The sequence below is a fragment of the Lolium rigidum genome, chromosome 4 (genome assembly GCF_022539505.1).
Source record: "Lolium rigidum isolate FL_2022 chromosome 4, APGP_CSIRO_Lrig_0.1, whole genome shotgun sequence".
In the NCBI taxonomy this organism is placed as follows: domain Eukaryota; kingdom Viridiplantae; phylum Streptophyta; class Magnoliopsida; order Poales; family Poaceae; genus Lolium; species Lolium rigidum.
In genome coordinates this window covers 212,295,798-212,309,802 of record NC_061511.1, presented here as the reverse complement: position 1 = coordinate 212,309,802, position 14,005 = coordinate 212,295,798, and the positions used below count along the sequence as shown (strand labels likewise).

Sequence of the window (14,005 nt, the reverse complement as noted above, 5' to 3'; positions counted from 1 at the left end):
GTTGGTGAGTTGTTCCATGCCCTCATGCAAAGACTTGGTACCGTTACAATTCCAGATATGAAGAGTCTCAAGAGAGCTGGGCAGGAGACATACCCTCTCAACCAAGTGCTTTAAATCAAGGCAGCTACTAATTTGTAGTCTCTGGAGATTGGTGAGTTGTTGTATACTTTCTGGCAAAGAACTCAAGAAAGCACAGCCCCACATGCTAAGTATCTTGAGAGAGGATAATTATCCTAACTAGTGCATTGATGTCATGCTGTTGCAATTGATCAGTTCTAGTTTTGTGAGTTGCCCCTTGTTCTTGTTCAACCATTTTGGCAGCTCTTCCAAGTCTTGGTCTCGTAGCTTTAGAGTCTTTAGAGAGGAGAGATGTCGGATGACCTCTAGTGAGCCGGTCAGATCAACTGAACCTCTAATATACAAAAAAGTGAGGCCAGATAAGTACTGAAGCAGCCTCCACTGATGCATAGGTACCTTGCAGTTTTCAACTGACAGCTCATTAGTTACCGGAGAAAAAGAGGGGCTGGCATCGGTGTGTGATCCAGCACACTCTTCCCATGATGATAACACGTTATCACTGTTTGATATCACCCAAATGGTAGCTTTAGGTGGAATGGGGGCAATCACGTATCTCCAAATATTTAAGCACATACTCCTGACCACTGGAGTATAACGTGTTCCACTCTTCCAGGTTCGCCATACCTTTGAGTTCCAGATGCTCTAGGTTTGGTAGGTTGTCCACTACTAGCCAGGCTGGAAAGCTCACACCATTGTAACCACATATTTCTAGCCTTATGTATACACCTACAATGGATTTTTTTATTAGCTTGAGTTCTAATTCATATGAATGATATGATGTATACATAAGGCAAATGTTACATTATCAACAAAAAGATGGTTCCCCATGTACTGCGCCGGTACTGCAAACGAATCACCAGGTTACTATGTCGATCTTTACAATGCTAGTGGCTACGATCAGTAGATGTACGTTCGAATACATATAATTTGTCTTTTTTGTACTGCTATGTTTTGCAAAAAGAGATGCAGCTTTACAAAAGGAAAATTGCAAGGCAAAGTACATGACCATATAGGCATTTCTGCAGGGAAGAACTCTCTAAGAAATGCAGGAAAGAATATATTCTAATATAAGAAAAGGAGAAAGAGTACATAATAGTAAAATAAGATTAGTACTACAGAGAGCCAGCTTTGGTAGGACACATACCTTTTCTTCTATGTGAGCCAGCTTCATCTTGTTCTCCTCTAATTCACACCACTGTCTTAGGTCAGGGCAATTACAAATAACCAGTTTTTGGAGGTTGGTGAGTTGTTCCATGCCCTCAGACAAACACTTGATACCGTTACAGCTCCAGATTTTAAGTTCCCGAAGAGAGCTGGGCAGGAGACATACACTTTCACCCAAGCACTTTAATTCAGGGCACCTAGTAATATCTAGTGTCTGGAGACTGGTGAGTTGTTGTATACTTTTTGGCAAATAATTCAAGACAGCACATCCCCACAGGCGAAGTTTCTTGAGGGAGGTTAATTCTCCTAACCAGTGCGGCAGTGATGCCATGCTGTTGCAATCCATCAGATTTAGCTTTGTGAGTTGCCCCTTGTTCTCGTTCAACCATTTTGGCAGCTCTTCCAAGTATTCGTCTTGTAGCGTTAGAGTCTCTAGAGAGGAGAGATGTTGGATGACATCTGGTGAGCCGGTCAGATCAACTGAGCCTTTAATAGACAAAGAAGTGAGGCCAGGGAAGTGCTGAAGCAACCTCCACTGATGCATAGGTACCTTGCAGTTTTTAACTGACAGCTCAGTAGTTATTACCGGAGAAACAGAGGAGGTGGCATCGGCGTGTGGTCCAGTACACTCTTCCCATGATGATAACACGTTATCACTGTTTGATATCACCCAGTCCCAAGCTTTAGGTGGAAGCGGTTTCATCCTTAACAGGGGGCAATCATGTATTTCCAACTGTCCAATCACGTGCTCCCCACAACTGGAGTATGACGTGTTCCACTCTTCCAGGTTTGCCATACCTCTGAAAACCAGATGCTTTAGGTTTGGCAATTGGCCCACTAGCCAGGCTGGAAAGCTCATACCGCTGTAACCACATATCTCCAACTTCTTCAATGTGATTGGTGGCACTAGATTTTCCATCAAAATTTTGTGATCCACAAATCTCTCAGCATCTCGAGTCCACTCCAGTGTCAAGTCCTCAAGTTGTGTCTTCCCAGCCAAATTTATACGATGTACCTCTTCAACGGACTTCACATTTTCAAGTTTAGTCAACTTGAGCACGACAGGATCTATGTGTTGTAGCAGGACGAGGCTACTACTAGATTGACCATCACCACGCCGCACCCTAAAGTACGGTAACGATATTGCACTGCTACCAAGCTGAGGAACTTTGGAGATATTGGAACAACCATTTATATCAAGAAACTTCAAACTATCGATTGTAACTATACTTTCTGGTATCCAACGAAGAAATCTGCATTCCGAGAGGTTCAATGTATGCAGCTGTCTCAGGTTACAAATACTTTTAGGTATTCTCTTAATAAGAATATTATCAGACAAGTCCAAATGCTCCAGATTGGAAAGATTACTGCATATATAGTTGATGAAACTGTCCATGGTATCTTCAGACATAATTTTCAGCCTAGATACATTCAAATACTGGAGTTTGTTCACATCTTCTGGCAGCAACTTGATACATGTACCCTGTAAATTCAAATGTTGCAGATTCGAAAGGCCAACCAAAGCTTCATCTAGAAAACAAATCCTATGACAGTATGATAGATCAAGATGCACCAAATTTTTTAGACTCGGAAATGACCTCGGCAATTCTGACATTCTCTCACAACCTGACAAGCTTAAGTACTTGAGTTGAATGAATGTGCCCAAAGTTTCTGGGAGCTTTAGAAGACTACAGTGCTTTGAAGATAAGTTCAAATACTCAAGTTTGTTCAGGGCGCCCAAAACTTCTGCTTCCTGGCAACTTTCAAGATATGAGCTGAATGATAAGTTCAAATACTTTAGTTTGGATAAGACGCCTAGAGCTTCCGGCATCTCTCCAATTTTTTGGCAGTGAGATAAGTTCAAATACTGGAGTTGGGTGAGGTTCCCCAAGAGTACAGATATACCTCGAACACAAGAGCAATTTGACAGATCTAAATGCACTAATTTTTGTAGCCTCTTGAATGATTCTGGTAGTTTTGCAAGTCTTGAACAACCTGACAAATTAAGATACACCAGACCGTCAGTATCTCCAATTGACTTCGGTAGCTTCACAATTGTAGGAGATCCATGAATGTCCAGATAAATTAATTTCGAGAGCTTGGTGATACTATCTGGAATCGTTGTATGTTGGACTCCCGGAGCGTTAAGATACCTCAACTGCTTCAGTACACCAATAGAATCTGGCGACTTGTGTATGATGCATTCACTTAAGTCCAGGACACGCAGGGAATTAGCGGATGAAAATGCAGCATCATGAACTGTGATTTTATCACACTTCATAAAACGGAGTGCCCTTATCATGGATAACTCCGAGACCAATGGCTTGGTACAATCATCGAGTAGTGCATAGTGATAGCAGCTTCCCTGGGCATTATCGCCTTTGCTAACGACAAAAACTTCATTGTCCATGGTTGTCCTAGCTAAATCGTGCACCAAGTCATGCATGGTTACCAATGTAATATCTTCATCATATAGCTCGATATTCTGCAACAAAATAATCATTCCACGGCGTTAGATTTTCTAAGCTGATATTTTTAAGACTATTTATGAATTAACTTCCTTACATTAATATATTTTATCTGTTCACTCCTTTATTAAATAATAAAATTATTTTAGGTCCTCCACTACTTTCAAAGTCTATTGGTCTCTGGGCTCTAAAACTGTACTATTTGTACCCACAAAACCATACAATTTTTTTAACATTCAAACCATTGTAAAATAGTTTTCAAAGATATGACACGATGTTTTGCGCAGTGGCAGTTAATCATGTTTTTTTCAAAACTAAGAAATTTATGAAATGAGAGAATTTTAATCAAATTGGTAAAAATGATGTCACAAAATCATAATTTTTTTATCACGCAAACCATTGTAAAGTACTTTTCAAAGACATGACTGTATGTTTTGCGCAGTGGTAGGTAGTTAATCATGGTATTTTTCAAAAATACGAAATTCACGAAATGTGAGAATTTTAATCAAATTGAAGAATTAAAAATCATCTTGGAAAATAAGTATTCCAACTTGATCATAAAAGTTTGGTAAAATGTATGTACGTAGGCACACACAAAAGAAACAGCGCTCTAGCGCCTTCACTCATCCTTGCATCTAGGAACAACAACCTAGCACCGAGAAGGACGATTATGCCTTCATTATGTCATTGCCCCGCCTCCTTGCCAAGGTAGGTGGCAGCCAGCCTCGGCATCAATGTGTGGTTTCTTCAACAGGAAGATGCCCTCCTCCAAATGAGGCAATGACGAGTTCATACTTTTTACGGCGGCGACCACAATGGTAGCGACTGAAAAAAAACATTAACTTTATGTAGTGTCCATCCGTGGTGGTTCTATTTACTATGTTGGAATCATCTGGGTTCCAAGCATCAGAGCATCTCCATCGGCAACCCTAATAGTGACCCTCATAGGCCTATTGGGATGTCGGGTACAAAATGAGCTCACGCCACCAACCCCAATAAAAAATCGGTGGGTTCTGGAGCCAAATACAATAGCCACCACACTCGCGCCGGCCCCGAACGGTAGGGGTCAGTGTGGGGGTGCCGGTGCCTATTGCCATGTAGGATCTGGCAAGGTGGCCCCGCTTGGCAACGACAGTGGCGGGCGTCAACAATGTTTATTGCCCACTCCGGTTACCCAGGCAAGGACACCCATCCCTCGCATGCATCGACGGCCACGTGATGGCACGACTCTCCACGCAGGAGTGAAAGCCGCACCGGACCGTTCGCCTACTGCCACGTGCATTTAAGCAAGTTGTATTGCTCGCCTCCCCTCACACCTCTGCTTCTCGCCTCCATCACCGCCCAAAACCCTAATGCGCGCCACAGATCAATCCACCGGTGACGCTCGACAAGGCCATTGTCCTCACGGAGAATGGTGTCCTCGTGCTGCTGGACACGAGGCTCCCGAGTGGCTGGAAGATTACCATGGGGGGCTTGGCGGTGTCGCCGGTTCCAAAAGACGGGCGCCTTGAGGCGCCCATCAAGGAGCGCTGCACCCAGCTCACCGACGAGCGGCGCGCCGACCCGAGCTTCGTGGCAGACATCGAGCTCTGGCCGACCCTGTTCGAGGACGAACGGCAGGCGGTCCTCGGCTACTTCGTCGGGCCGTATCTTCCGAGCCACCTCAACCGCCGGGAGCACCGCCAATGGTGGTACGGGCGTATCATCAAGTTGGTGCTGGCCTACTACGGCTACGTGCACCCAACACCGCAGCTGCCACAACCTCCGGGAGCGCTGCCAGTGGTGGTTCGGGCGCACCATCGAGTTGCTGCTGGCCTACTACGGCTATGTGCACCCAACACCGCGGCATGTGCCTCGTATCTTTGGCGGGGCGACCATGCGCCTCGTATCTTTGGTGGGGCGACAACGCGCTCGTCTTCTTCGTGCACCCCTCCGTGGCCACAAGCGCCATGTTCAAAGGGTTCCTCGTGGCACGGGCGCTCTACCGGAGTCATCCCATTCTGGTAGCCCAAGCCAGAGTTGTGCATGTCACTGCGCTATGGGGGCGTCTCGTTCTGGCGGCCCAAGACAGAGACGTGCTCCCCACAACGCTACGGGTGCGTCGAATTCTGGATGCCCAAGCCAGAGCCAAGCTCCGCCACTGAGGGGCCGCCTCTTCCTCCGCCGCTCAGAGAAGCAGCAACTTCCGTCGCCACCGAAGGAGGTCAAAGAGGAGCCGGAGGCGGGGGACGAATACCGGCGGGTGTAGATGGAGCTTTGCCACCCCAACGATCCTGCGGATACCCCTGGCCTGAGCCAGGAGCTCCGCACGTCGTTCAACATCCCTTTGGCGGCGATGAAGGGCTTCGGCAAGGCATGGTCGGTGTCGGACTACGGCATGGTCATCGATCTGGAGGACGACGATGATTCGACTTTGACTTTGACAACTTCTCCGACTAGATAGATTTAGTTTGTGTCAATTTTCGTTCAAATTTGTAATATAAACCTAAATTTTAATGGAAATCGCCGTCTTTGTTTAGTTTGTTTGAATTTGTGTCACCCCTTAAAAAAATAGGGCGCGCCGGTGTGGGCGGTACCTCCCCAAATGGAGGGCGCGATTGTCGGCACCCCTAATAGAGCACTGTCGGTGCCTATTTAGTGCGCACCGGTGGAGATGATCTCACATCTGTCTTGCATGAAGGTTGCCAATCATGGGGATTGTCCGAGACGGGTCCCCGAAAGCCACTAATAGCTATATATGTACTAGTGAATCATTGTAAGTTGGAGCATATTCACAACTGAAGTTTCTACAGGGTGCAATTAAAAAATACCAAAGGGTTAACTTCATGAAGTAATTAATCATGCTAGTCGTGGTAGGCACAAGCCTAGATTTTATGTAAAGTCATATGTAGATGCAAACTTCGTACCTCATGGTGGACATTTCCTAAAACTTGACATTACCTTTTCATGATAGCCACAATAATATACTTCATGTTTTATTTAACTAGCAATAGAATCAAATATCTAATGTTATATGGTTGTGTTAGGGTCCGTGCACTAATATCATGGTCTTTGTTTGTGCATATCGGCCCATGCGATCTTTTTAAGTAGTTTTTTTAATATGTGTTTAAGCAATAAAACTATGATGTATTATGCTATCATATATGTCAATACCTTACAGTTTGTGTATTTCACAAATGTGCACCAAAATCCTATGCACTATTTTTTTTTTTGCAAGGCTATGCACTATATACTTGAGTTTGCCTACACCAATTCATACAAAATAACAAAACCGTTCAAGTGTGTAAGGTGTGCATAAACTCACCGATTCTGAATTTGAATATTCAAGGAAAGAGAGTCCCAAAAGCTGACTAATGCATCTCTCACCAAGTTGCCAAGTAGAGAAACCAAGAGAAACCCACTGGTAAATAAGCTCCTCTTTAACTATCTTGTGACCTTTAGGAAATATTGCACAATAGGCAAAGCATAGCTTCAAATACGATGGCATAATACTATAGCTTAATTTCAAAGATGCAATCACTTGTATAGAAGATGTATCTTTCAAAGAAGATACAGTCCATATATTGCTATCCCTCAAGGATTCCCATTCACTGAACTTTATATATTGCAGCGTGTGTCCAATTGATTTAGCTGCTAAAGCCACACCACCACACTTCATTGCGATGGCCTTCCCTGTCTTCTCTGCATGTTCTTTGCCACCTCTAGATTCAAATGCACTTTTTTTCTTTATTATAGACCAGCACATGTCATCAGTCAAAGCTTTTAATTTGCATGGCCGGATGGTAGAAATTTTTCTTGCTATGCCTTCATCGCGTGTGGTTACTATAACAACCACATTACTGTCCTTCCCAACCTTTAGCATGTCGGTTAGGCTTTCCAGATGAAAATCCTTGTCCTCCCAGAGGTCATCTAAAATAATAAGAATCTTCTTACCAGCAAGAAGCTTTTGAAGGGATTTGTGTATCATCTGAATTTCAGTGTACTCACTCTCCTTCACTCCCTCTGATAGCTGTGATATTATAGAATTTCCAATATGTTTCAAATCAAATGTTTGAGACACATAAACCCACACCTGAGAGTATTCTTTGAACTGGGAACTACTATAAACCATTTTTGCCAAGGTGGTCTTGCCAAGGCCTCCAATGCCATATATAGGAAGGATTGTGATGTCTTCTGTCATGCTCTCAAATAAAGAAGCCAATATTTCATCTTTATCATCGGTCCTCCCAACAATTTGTGTCTCCATGATTGACGATGTTTCCCTTATATCAGTAACCTTCGTCTCATTGGCATTAGTACCTTGTGTTAATTTAAACATTTTGTGTTGATCTGTTATCAGCTCTAGATCATCCCTCATCTTCTCCATCCTGTTGGCCATTTTAATCTTGGGACCAATTGTGAGACAGGGGATCATAATTGCCAAATACTTTTTAAAAGAGCACTGCAAGGCAATTGATTTCTCAGTACAATGTGAAATTACAAGCAGTACAAAACGGTATTGCAAATGCAGTCGGGCCAATATGACACTTCTTCTTTAATCTATTGGATAAAATATTGTTGCTTATTTTATAAAGATACGCAAAATATGCTGTTGGTACAAAACTGTAAGAAATCAAGATTCAGAATGTAGAAGTCCTACAAAATTAGAAAATGTAAATAATATCTAAAATGTGTTTCATGTGAAGATATATAAATTAGCTCACTGTATTACGAACCTTTGACATGTAAATTAGCTCTAGCAAGTTTAGAAACCAAAACCACATGAAGGAGCTGAGTGTTCTATTAATAAATATGCTGATGGTATTGTTTCAAGGGTAACCGTACCTTCGGTGCAGACGGCTGGGTGATGGCCTGTGTGTCGGCCTCAAACTCATCGATCATGTCGGAGATGACATACATGACATCTTTAAGCCGCTTCAGCCAAAGACGCGTTGATTTATCCGTGATGGATCGCCTCTCGGCATCCTCAAGGACGGCATCGACGGACTCGAGCGCCATCTTCATCTTCTTCAGGTCCTCATCGAAGTTCTTCTGCAGGGTGATCTGGCCTCCGATCGCTGAACCGATCTGGTCACCCACCACCTTGAGGATGGCAGCGGCAAGCATACCGCCGAGCTCCGCCATGGCCGCCGCTGGTCGTGCAGAATTGGGTGGGGTTGGGTGCTGAAGGTCGTGGGAGGCAGAATGGAGTTTGGGTGACTGCAATTGCATTCTATGCAAGTATGTGTCTTTCCTTACCTTTTGTGATTGTCACTGAATAGCTGTAGGCATCTTTGCTAGGAGTACGAAGAGAGCTACGTACGTACTACCAGGATGGAAGCAACCTAAAGTAGAGCAGTGAACTGATGCCAAAGTCATCTAAAGCATGACAAAGGGCTACCAAGGCACGAATAGAATTTCGTAGTTCTTTCCTTATAACTGGAAGTTCAAATAAGAAGAGAAGAGTTTACTTGGCCAAAGACAACAAGATGCTCGAGGAATAGTACATGTTCCGTGCCAGGTACTGTAGAACTTCCATTTTCATATTTTTTCGAGGCTGCATACAACCGTATTTTTCCCGAGAATCCGGGGTGTGACGTCTGGGCCGAATAGCAGAGCATGTACATGAGGCAGAGGAGGAGGACTATCTCCTGTAGCTTGTCGATCGTATGATTCAAGTCATGGTCTCATCGGTAGTCCAATAAATGAAATTAAGACTTGAGCAGAAACTCTGAAGTTCTCAACCCATAAAACAGTCTTAACTGCGGAGCTATCATGGGAGCAGCACTGCACGACCTCTTCTGCAAAGATCAAACCAACTACGAGCTGCATCAAGAATTGCAGGTTGCATATGCATCAATATCAACACCTGCAGTATGCTTTGGATGTTTTGTGTAAGAAATCTGGAAGGAGTATGTATGGTATGTGCAATCTGTGTCAGGCTGGGACACAAGAGTAACAGCAATTCATTTTGTGAAGTAAGTAACAGCAATCTGTATGGTATGGGCGCTCTGGCTATGTAGAAATGACAAGATCTTTAATGACAAAAATTGCTCTTTGTTGCAGGTCATCTACAGATGCACAGGTATTCTCCGTTCGTGGTTACCTCTTCAGCGTGTGGAGAACCGAGACCTATTTACGGAGGTCTGTACACGGTTGGAGGATACGGCGAGGGATACTTTTTCCCTACATGGGTGGCAGCATAGTCTACGGATAGTAGCTCCACCTACATCTTAGGCGTCATATGTTTCATCGTTCCGATATGTATTTCGCCTTTTTGGTTTTTGTAACCTTGGACTCTTGAGACAACAAACGGCTGTGTGCATCCTGGTTATGCAGAGGCTGGATGTAATTGCTTCTTAAAGTAATAAAGCATCCTTTATCGAAAAAAACAAATTCATTTTTCAAGCAATTAACAGAATTGCACGGCTTCGTTGCAACCGTAATACAGGGTGATGGATGACCTGCCTGACTCAAGGTTCCTTGCGAAATTCGGTGCCTAAACTGAACCCCCACAGTTCACTGCTGTAGCCTAGAAATTGACGCAAACAAAATCGGGTTACAAACTCGAGCAGTAAATTCGGACCTGAATTGAACCGAACCTCCGTTGCCCGGCACCCGAGTAGTCCTCCGCCCCCATTTGAGTTCTTCGGACCTGCAGCGGGCGTTCGGACTACGGTCACTGTGGCTGGCGAATTCAGGATTACAAAGTAAGTTGCTTCCACACTATCAGAATTGGTTTCAGAGAATGATTTCCGAAAACTGATGATGCTTACGTACTTTTGAGATGCTTCCAGTTTGTTAGACTTTTTACACACAAATTCCATATGCCCTAAACATCTTAAATAATTATGAGAACACCTGTTACTCAGATCGTGAGAGCCTGGCTGCCGTTGAACTGAACTCGAGATTTCTGTGTTACGGTCAACAAAAATCACCGACGGAAAATTAACTCTCTCCACTTACACTAGTAGAAAAATGGGCTTCAATACCGGTTCCAGACGACCTTTTGTACCGGTTAAGTAACCGGTACAAAAGATTCGGGACAAAAGCCTCCCCCCCTTACGAACCGGTACTAAAGGTGCCTCCACGTGGGCACGGAGGAGCCCGCGGGGCTGGAGACCTTTGGTACCGGTTTGTAACACGAACCGGTACCAAAGGGTACCAGTGCCATTTTTTTTATATCCAATTTTTTTATCTATTTTTTCACTCTCTCTTTTTATCTATTTTTTCAAATTATTTTCCACTCCCTTTTTTTATCTATTTTTTCAGAATTTCTAATATTTTAGTTATTTGACAAGTTTAGTCTCTAACTACACTTATTTCTAGTCAAATTACTTACTCGTGGTTAAACTTCCCGCTCGGTCACCCATCCTCCCACTACTCCAGCACTAGCACGCTTAACTTCCGAGTTCCTTCCCATCTCACTTCCAAGTGCTTCGGGCGCATGTTATTGATAGTAGTATCATATCAATCCTATTAACATGTTGGTCACGATATCATACTTCTTTATTGTTTGAATTCCACATGATTATTTTAATAAACAAAAGTAAAGATGTAAAAATAATATTGAATAAATAAATAAACAATAAATTTTTAATTATTTTTTACTTTTTAAATATATTTTAAATTTTAATTTGTTTTTGCAAAATCTAAAACTTGAAAATTTGTAAATATAAAAATTTACTAACTTTTATGGTTAAGTAATAGTAATCTTTATGCAGGAAGGAATTATTAATTTAAATTTAAAAAAAATATTAAATTCTGAATTTCTGGTGAAAACTAAAATATTCCTGCATTCATATTTTCATTTGGAATTTTGAGAATCTAAAAATTGGCTAACCGGGTAAAATGTTTTCGGGTAAAAATTGTGGGCTAGAACCGGTACCAAAGGTTTTTCTGACTGTTTTCTGTTTTCGAGTTAAATTCCAGAAAATGGTTTAAGTTTGTAAAATTCATATCTTTCAAACCGTTTATCGAAATGCAAAGTATTTTATATGTTTTTCAATCAGAAAAATGCAAGGAAGAAACGGGCGGGAGGAAAAGGGCGGGAATAAAATTTTATTACGATTGAACTGGAATTAAAGTACATAGCTCAACTGAAAATTAAGATACATGGCCAGATTAAGTCACAATCGGCCGAACTTGTTTTCGAATGTTGGAGTGATTCAGTCATACTCGTGCCTAGCCCTATAAACGTCGCCACTGTAGTCGTCGTAGTCGCCGACGTCGTCGTCGCTGGCATCGGGGTCGCGGTAGTCGAACCTCGGCGGATGAGCACGCGTGGGCTGGAACTGAGGGTAGCGCAGGCGGGGGCCACAGTAGGCCATGACGCTCTGGAGAGTCCGGTCGCGCCACCACAGCCGACGGCCGGCCTCGTTGAAGTTCGAATGAGGCGGGCCATCATCCTCGTGCCTGGCAAGCGCACTCTCACGCCGATTGATGAAGAAACCGTCCCAAGTCGGGCTGTAGTCGGGATGCCACTGGGGATTCCTCCGCTGCTCTGGCGTGAGCTCGAAGTAGTAGTGGTTCGTGATGGCTATCTGGCGCGCCACACCTAGAGGGACAGGAGGGACCGGTACGCCTCCGACGCTCAGCATCCAGCCGGTGGGGACGCGGTAGCCCGACGGACAGGGGTAGTTCGAGGCGCAAAGCGCCTCCGCCTCCCGGGGGGTTAGAGATACGATGGATGCCATGGGAGAGAGTGATGAGGTTTGCAGATATGAGTCTAGATGTGATATGAAAATGGAGGCCAAGCCTACATATATATAGTGAAAAATGGCGGGAAGACGGAGGCGGGAAGCGGTGAAAAGCGCGGGAAGAAAATATGCGGGAACGCAGTGGCGCGGGAAGAAAAAAGACATAAGATATATATTGTCATAACATGATGGGACCAACATGTCTGGAGATGTTAAAATATATGAAATACTTCTTTGTACATATACTCCCACAAATAAGATATACGAAGTTTAACATAGACTCTTGACATGCAACATAAAGGAAAAAAGCAGGACTAAAAGCCTCAACGTGAAAAAAGCAGGAAAAAAACAGGACTAAGACCCTTTAGTACCGGTTCTTCATATGAACCGGTACTAAAGGTGTAGCACTGGCCCCACCTTCGCCTCAAAATTGGACGGAAACCCTTTCGTACCGGTTCGTAACACGAACCGGTACAAAAGGCCCTCAACGAACCGGTATTGATGTTTCTCGGCGGCCTGGGCAGTGCAATCGGTACTAATGCTCCCTTTAGTACCGGTTCGTAAGGGAACCGGTACTAAAGGCTTGGACGGAAGCCCATTTTTCTACTAGTAATTCATCATGAAAACAATAAACTACCAGCATTGGCAGACAGTGGTACCCGGATTGAAGCCATAAAATTGCCAGTACAATTTGTTCAGTCAAGAGGAGGGTGAAACTAACAGAACACCAAATATTTCACCCAGGTCACTGCAGTTTCTTGGAGAACAAGCACCAGTTTAGTGTGTGTGTAAAACAAACAAACATACGCAATTCAGTATATTTACAACGAATCTGTAGAATCCGGTAGACCCAAGCACAAACAAAAGCTATACCCAAGTTGCCACTAAGCACAAATAGTAGACGTTGGTGTCAGACAGGATGGAAGGAGGGGGGACTTAGAACTAGTGGCTCTATTCAGGTTTGTAAAACAGCAATGGGGTAGCGGACGTGGCTGGTGAAGCATGTGACGATGACGACCCTGATGACCACAACAGAGGTGGTATCCTGGTTGCAGCCGTGGTCGACAGCGCCGAACCGAACTCGTGCACCACCGCAGTGGTGTTGTTGGGAGCAGCGCTAGTGATCGTCGGTGACCTCTCCCTCGTGGATGCAACGACTTTGGTGGGCTCACTGTCGACGGTTCCATCGCCTGATGCAACGAGTACGGGGTTGGGGTGGAAGCCGGGATCGGAGCCGAGACCTCCACCATCCCTGCCGACGCGGTAGCAGCGGTCGCGGGAGAGACTACTGCCGTAGATTGGGCCGGCAACCCCTCCGCCAAGGCGATCCACATCTGCAGGCGGCAACACCTGTAGTAGATGGAGCGGCCATCCCGGTGAGCATACGCTTGTGCCTCCGCACGCTCCGAACTGAATCACACAATCCGTTGCCACACATGGACCTCCACGTTTTACTGTTGCGGGAGGATACACCACTAATTTCTCCACACCGTAGGGATCAAAGAGTCGATGCAGCAGCTCATTCGTGACCGGGTAAATTGCACGGCCGATGACCATGCTAAGGGCTTGATTTGAAAGTATGTGGTGTCTAGACATTTCATCGAACAAGTGGTGGGT

The 14,005-nt window shown here is 44.3% G+C and overlaps 1 protein-coding gene across 1 annotated transcript; it reads right to left on the bottom strand.

Moving 5' to 3' along the window:
• Positions 1-604: 604 nt before the first annotated feature.
• LOC124648193 (putative disease resistance protein RGA3) lies at positions 605-8,834 on the bottom strand. The gene is made up of 8 exons (XM_047187993.1): positions 8,535-8,834; positions 7,264-8,151; positions 7,015-7,179; positions 2,672-3,727; positions 1,223-2,401; positions 1,080-1,140; positions 864-920; positions 605-804 (listed from the first exon to the last, which is right to left on the bottom strand). Exons 1-8 carry the CDS (start codon positions 8,832-8,834, stop codon positions 605-607), a joined length of 3,906 nt encoding a protein of 1,301 aa, XP_047043949.1.
• Between the last annotated feature and the right edge of the window lie 5,171 nt (positions 8,835-14,005).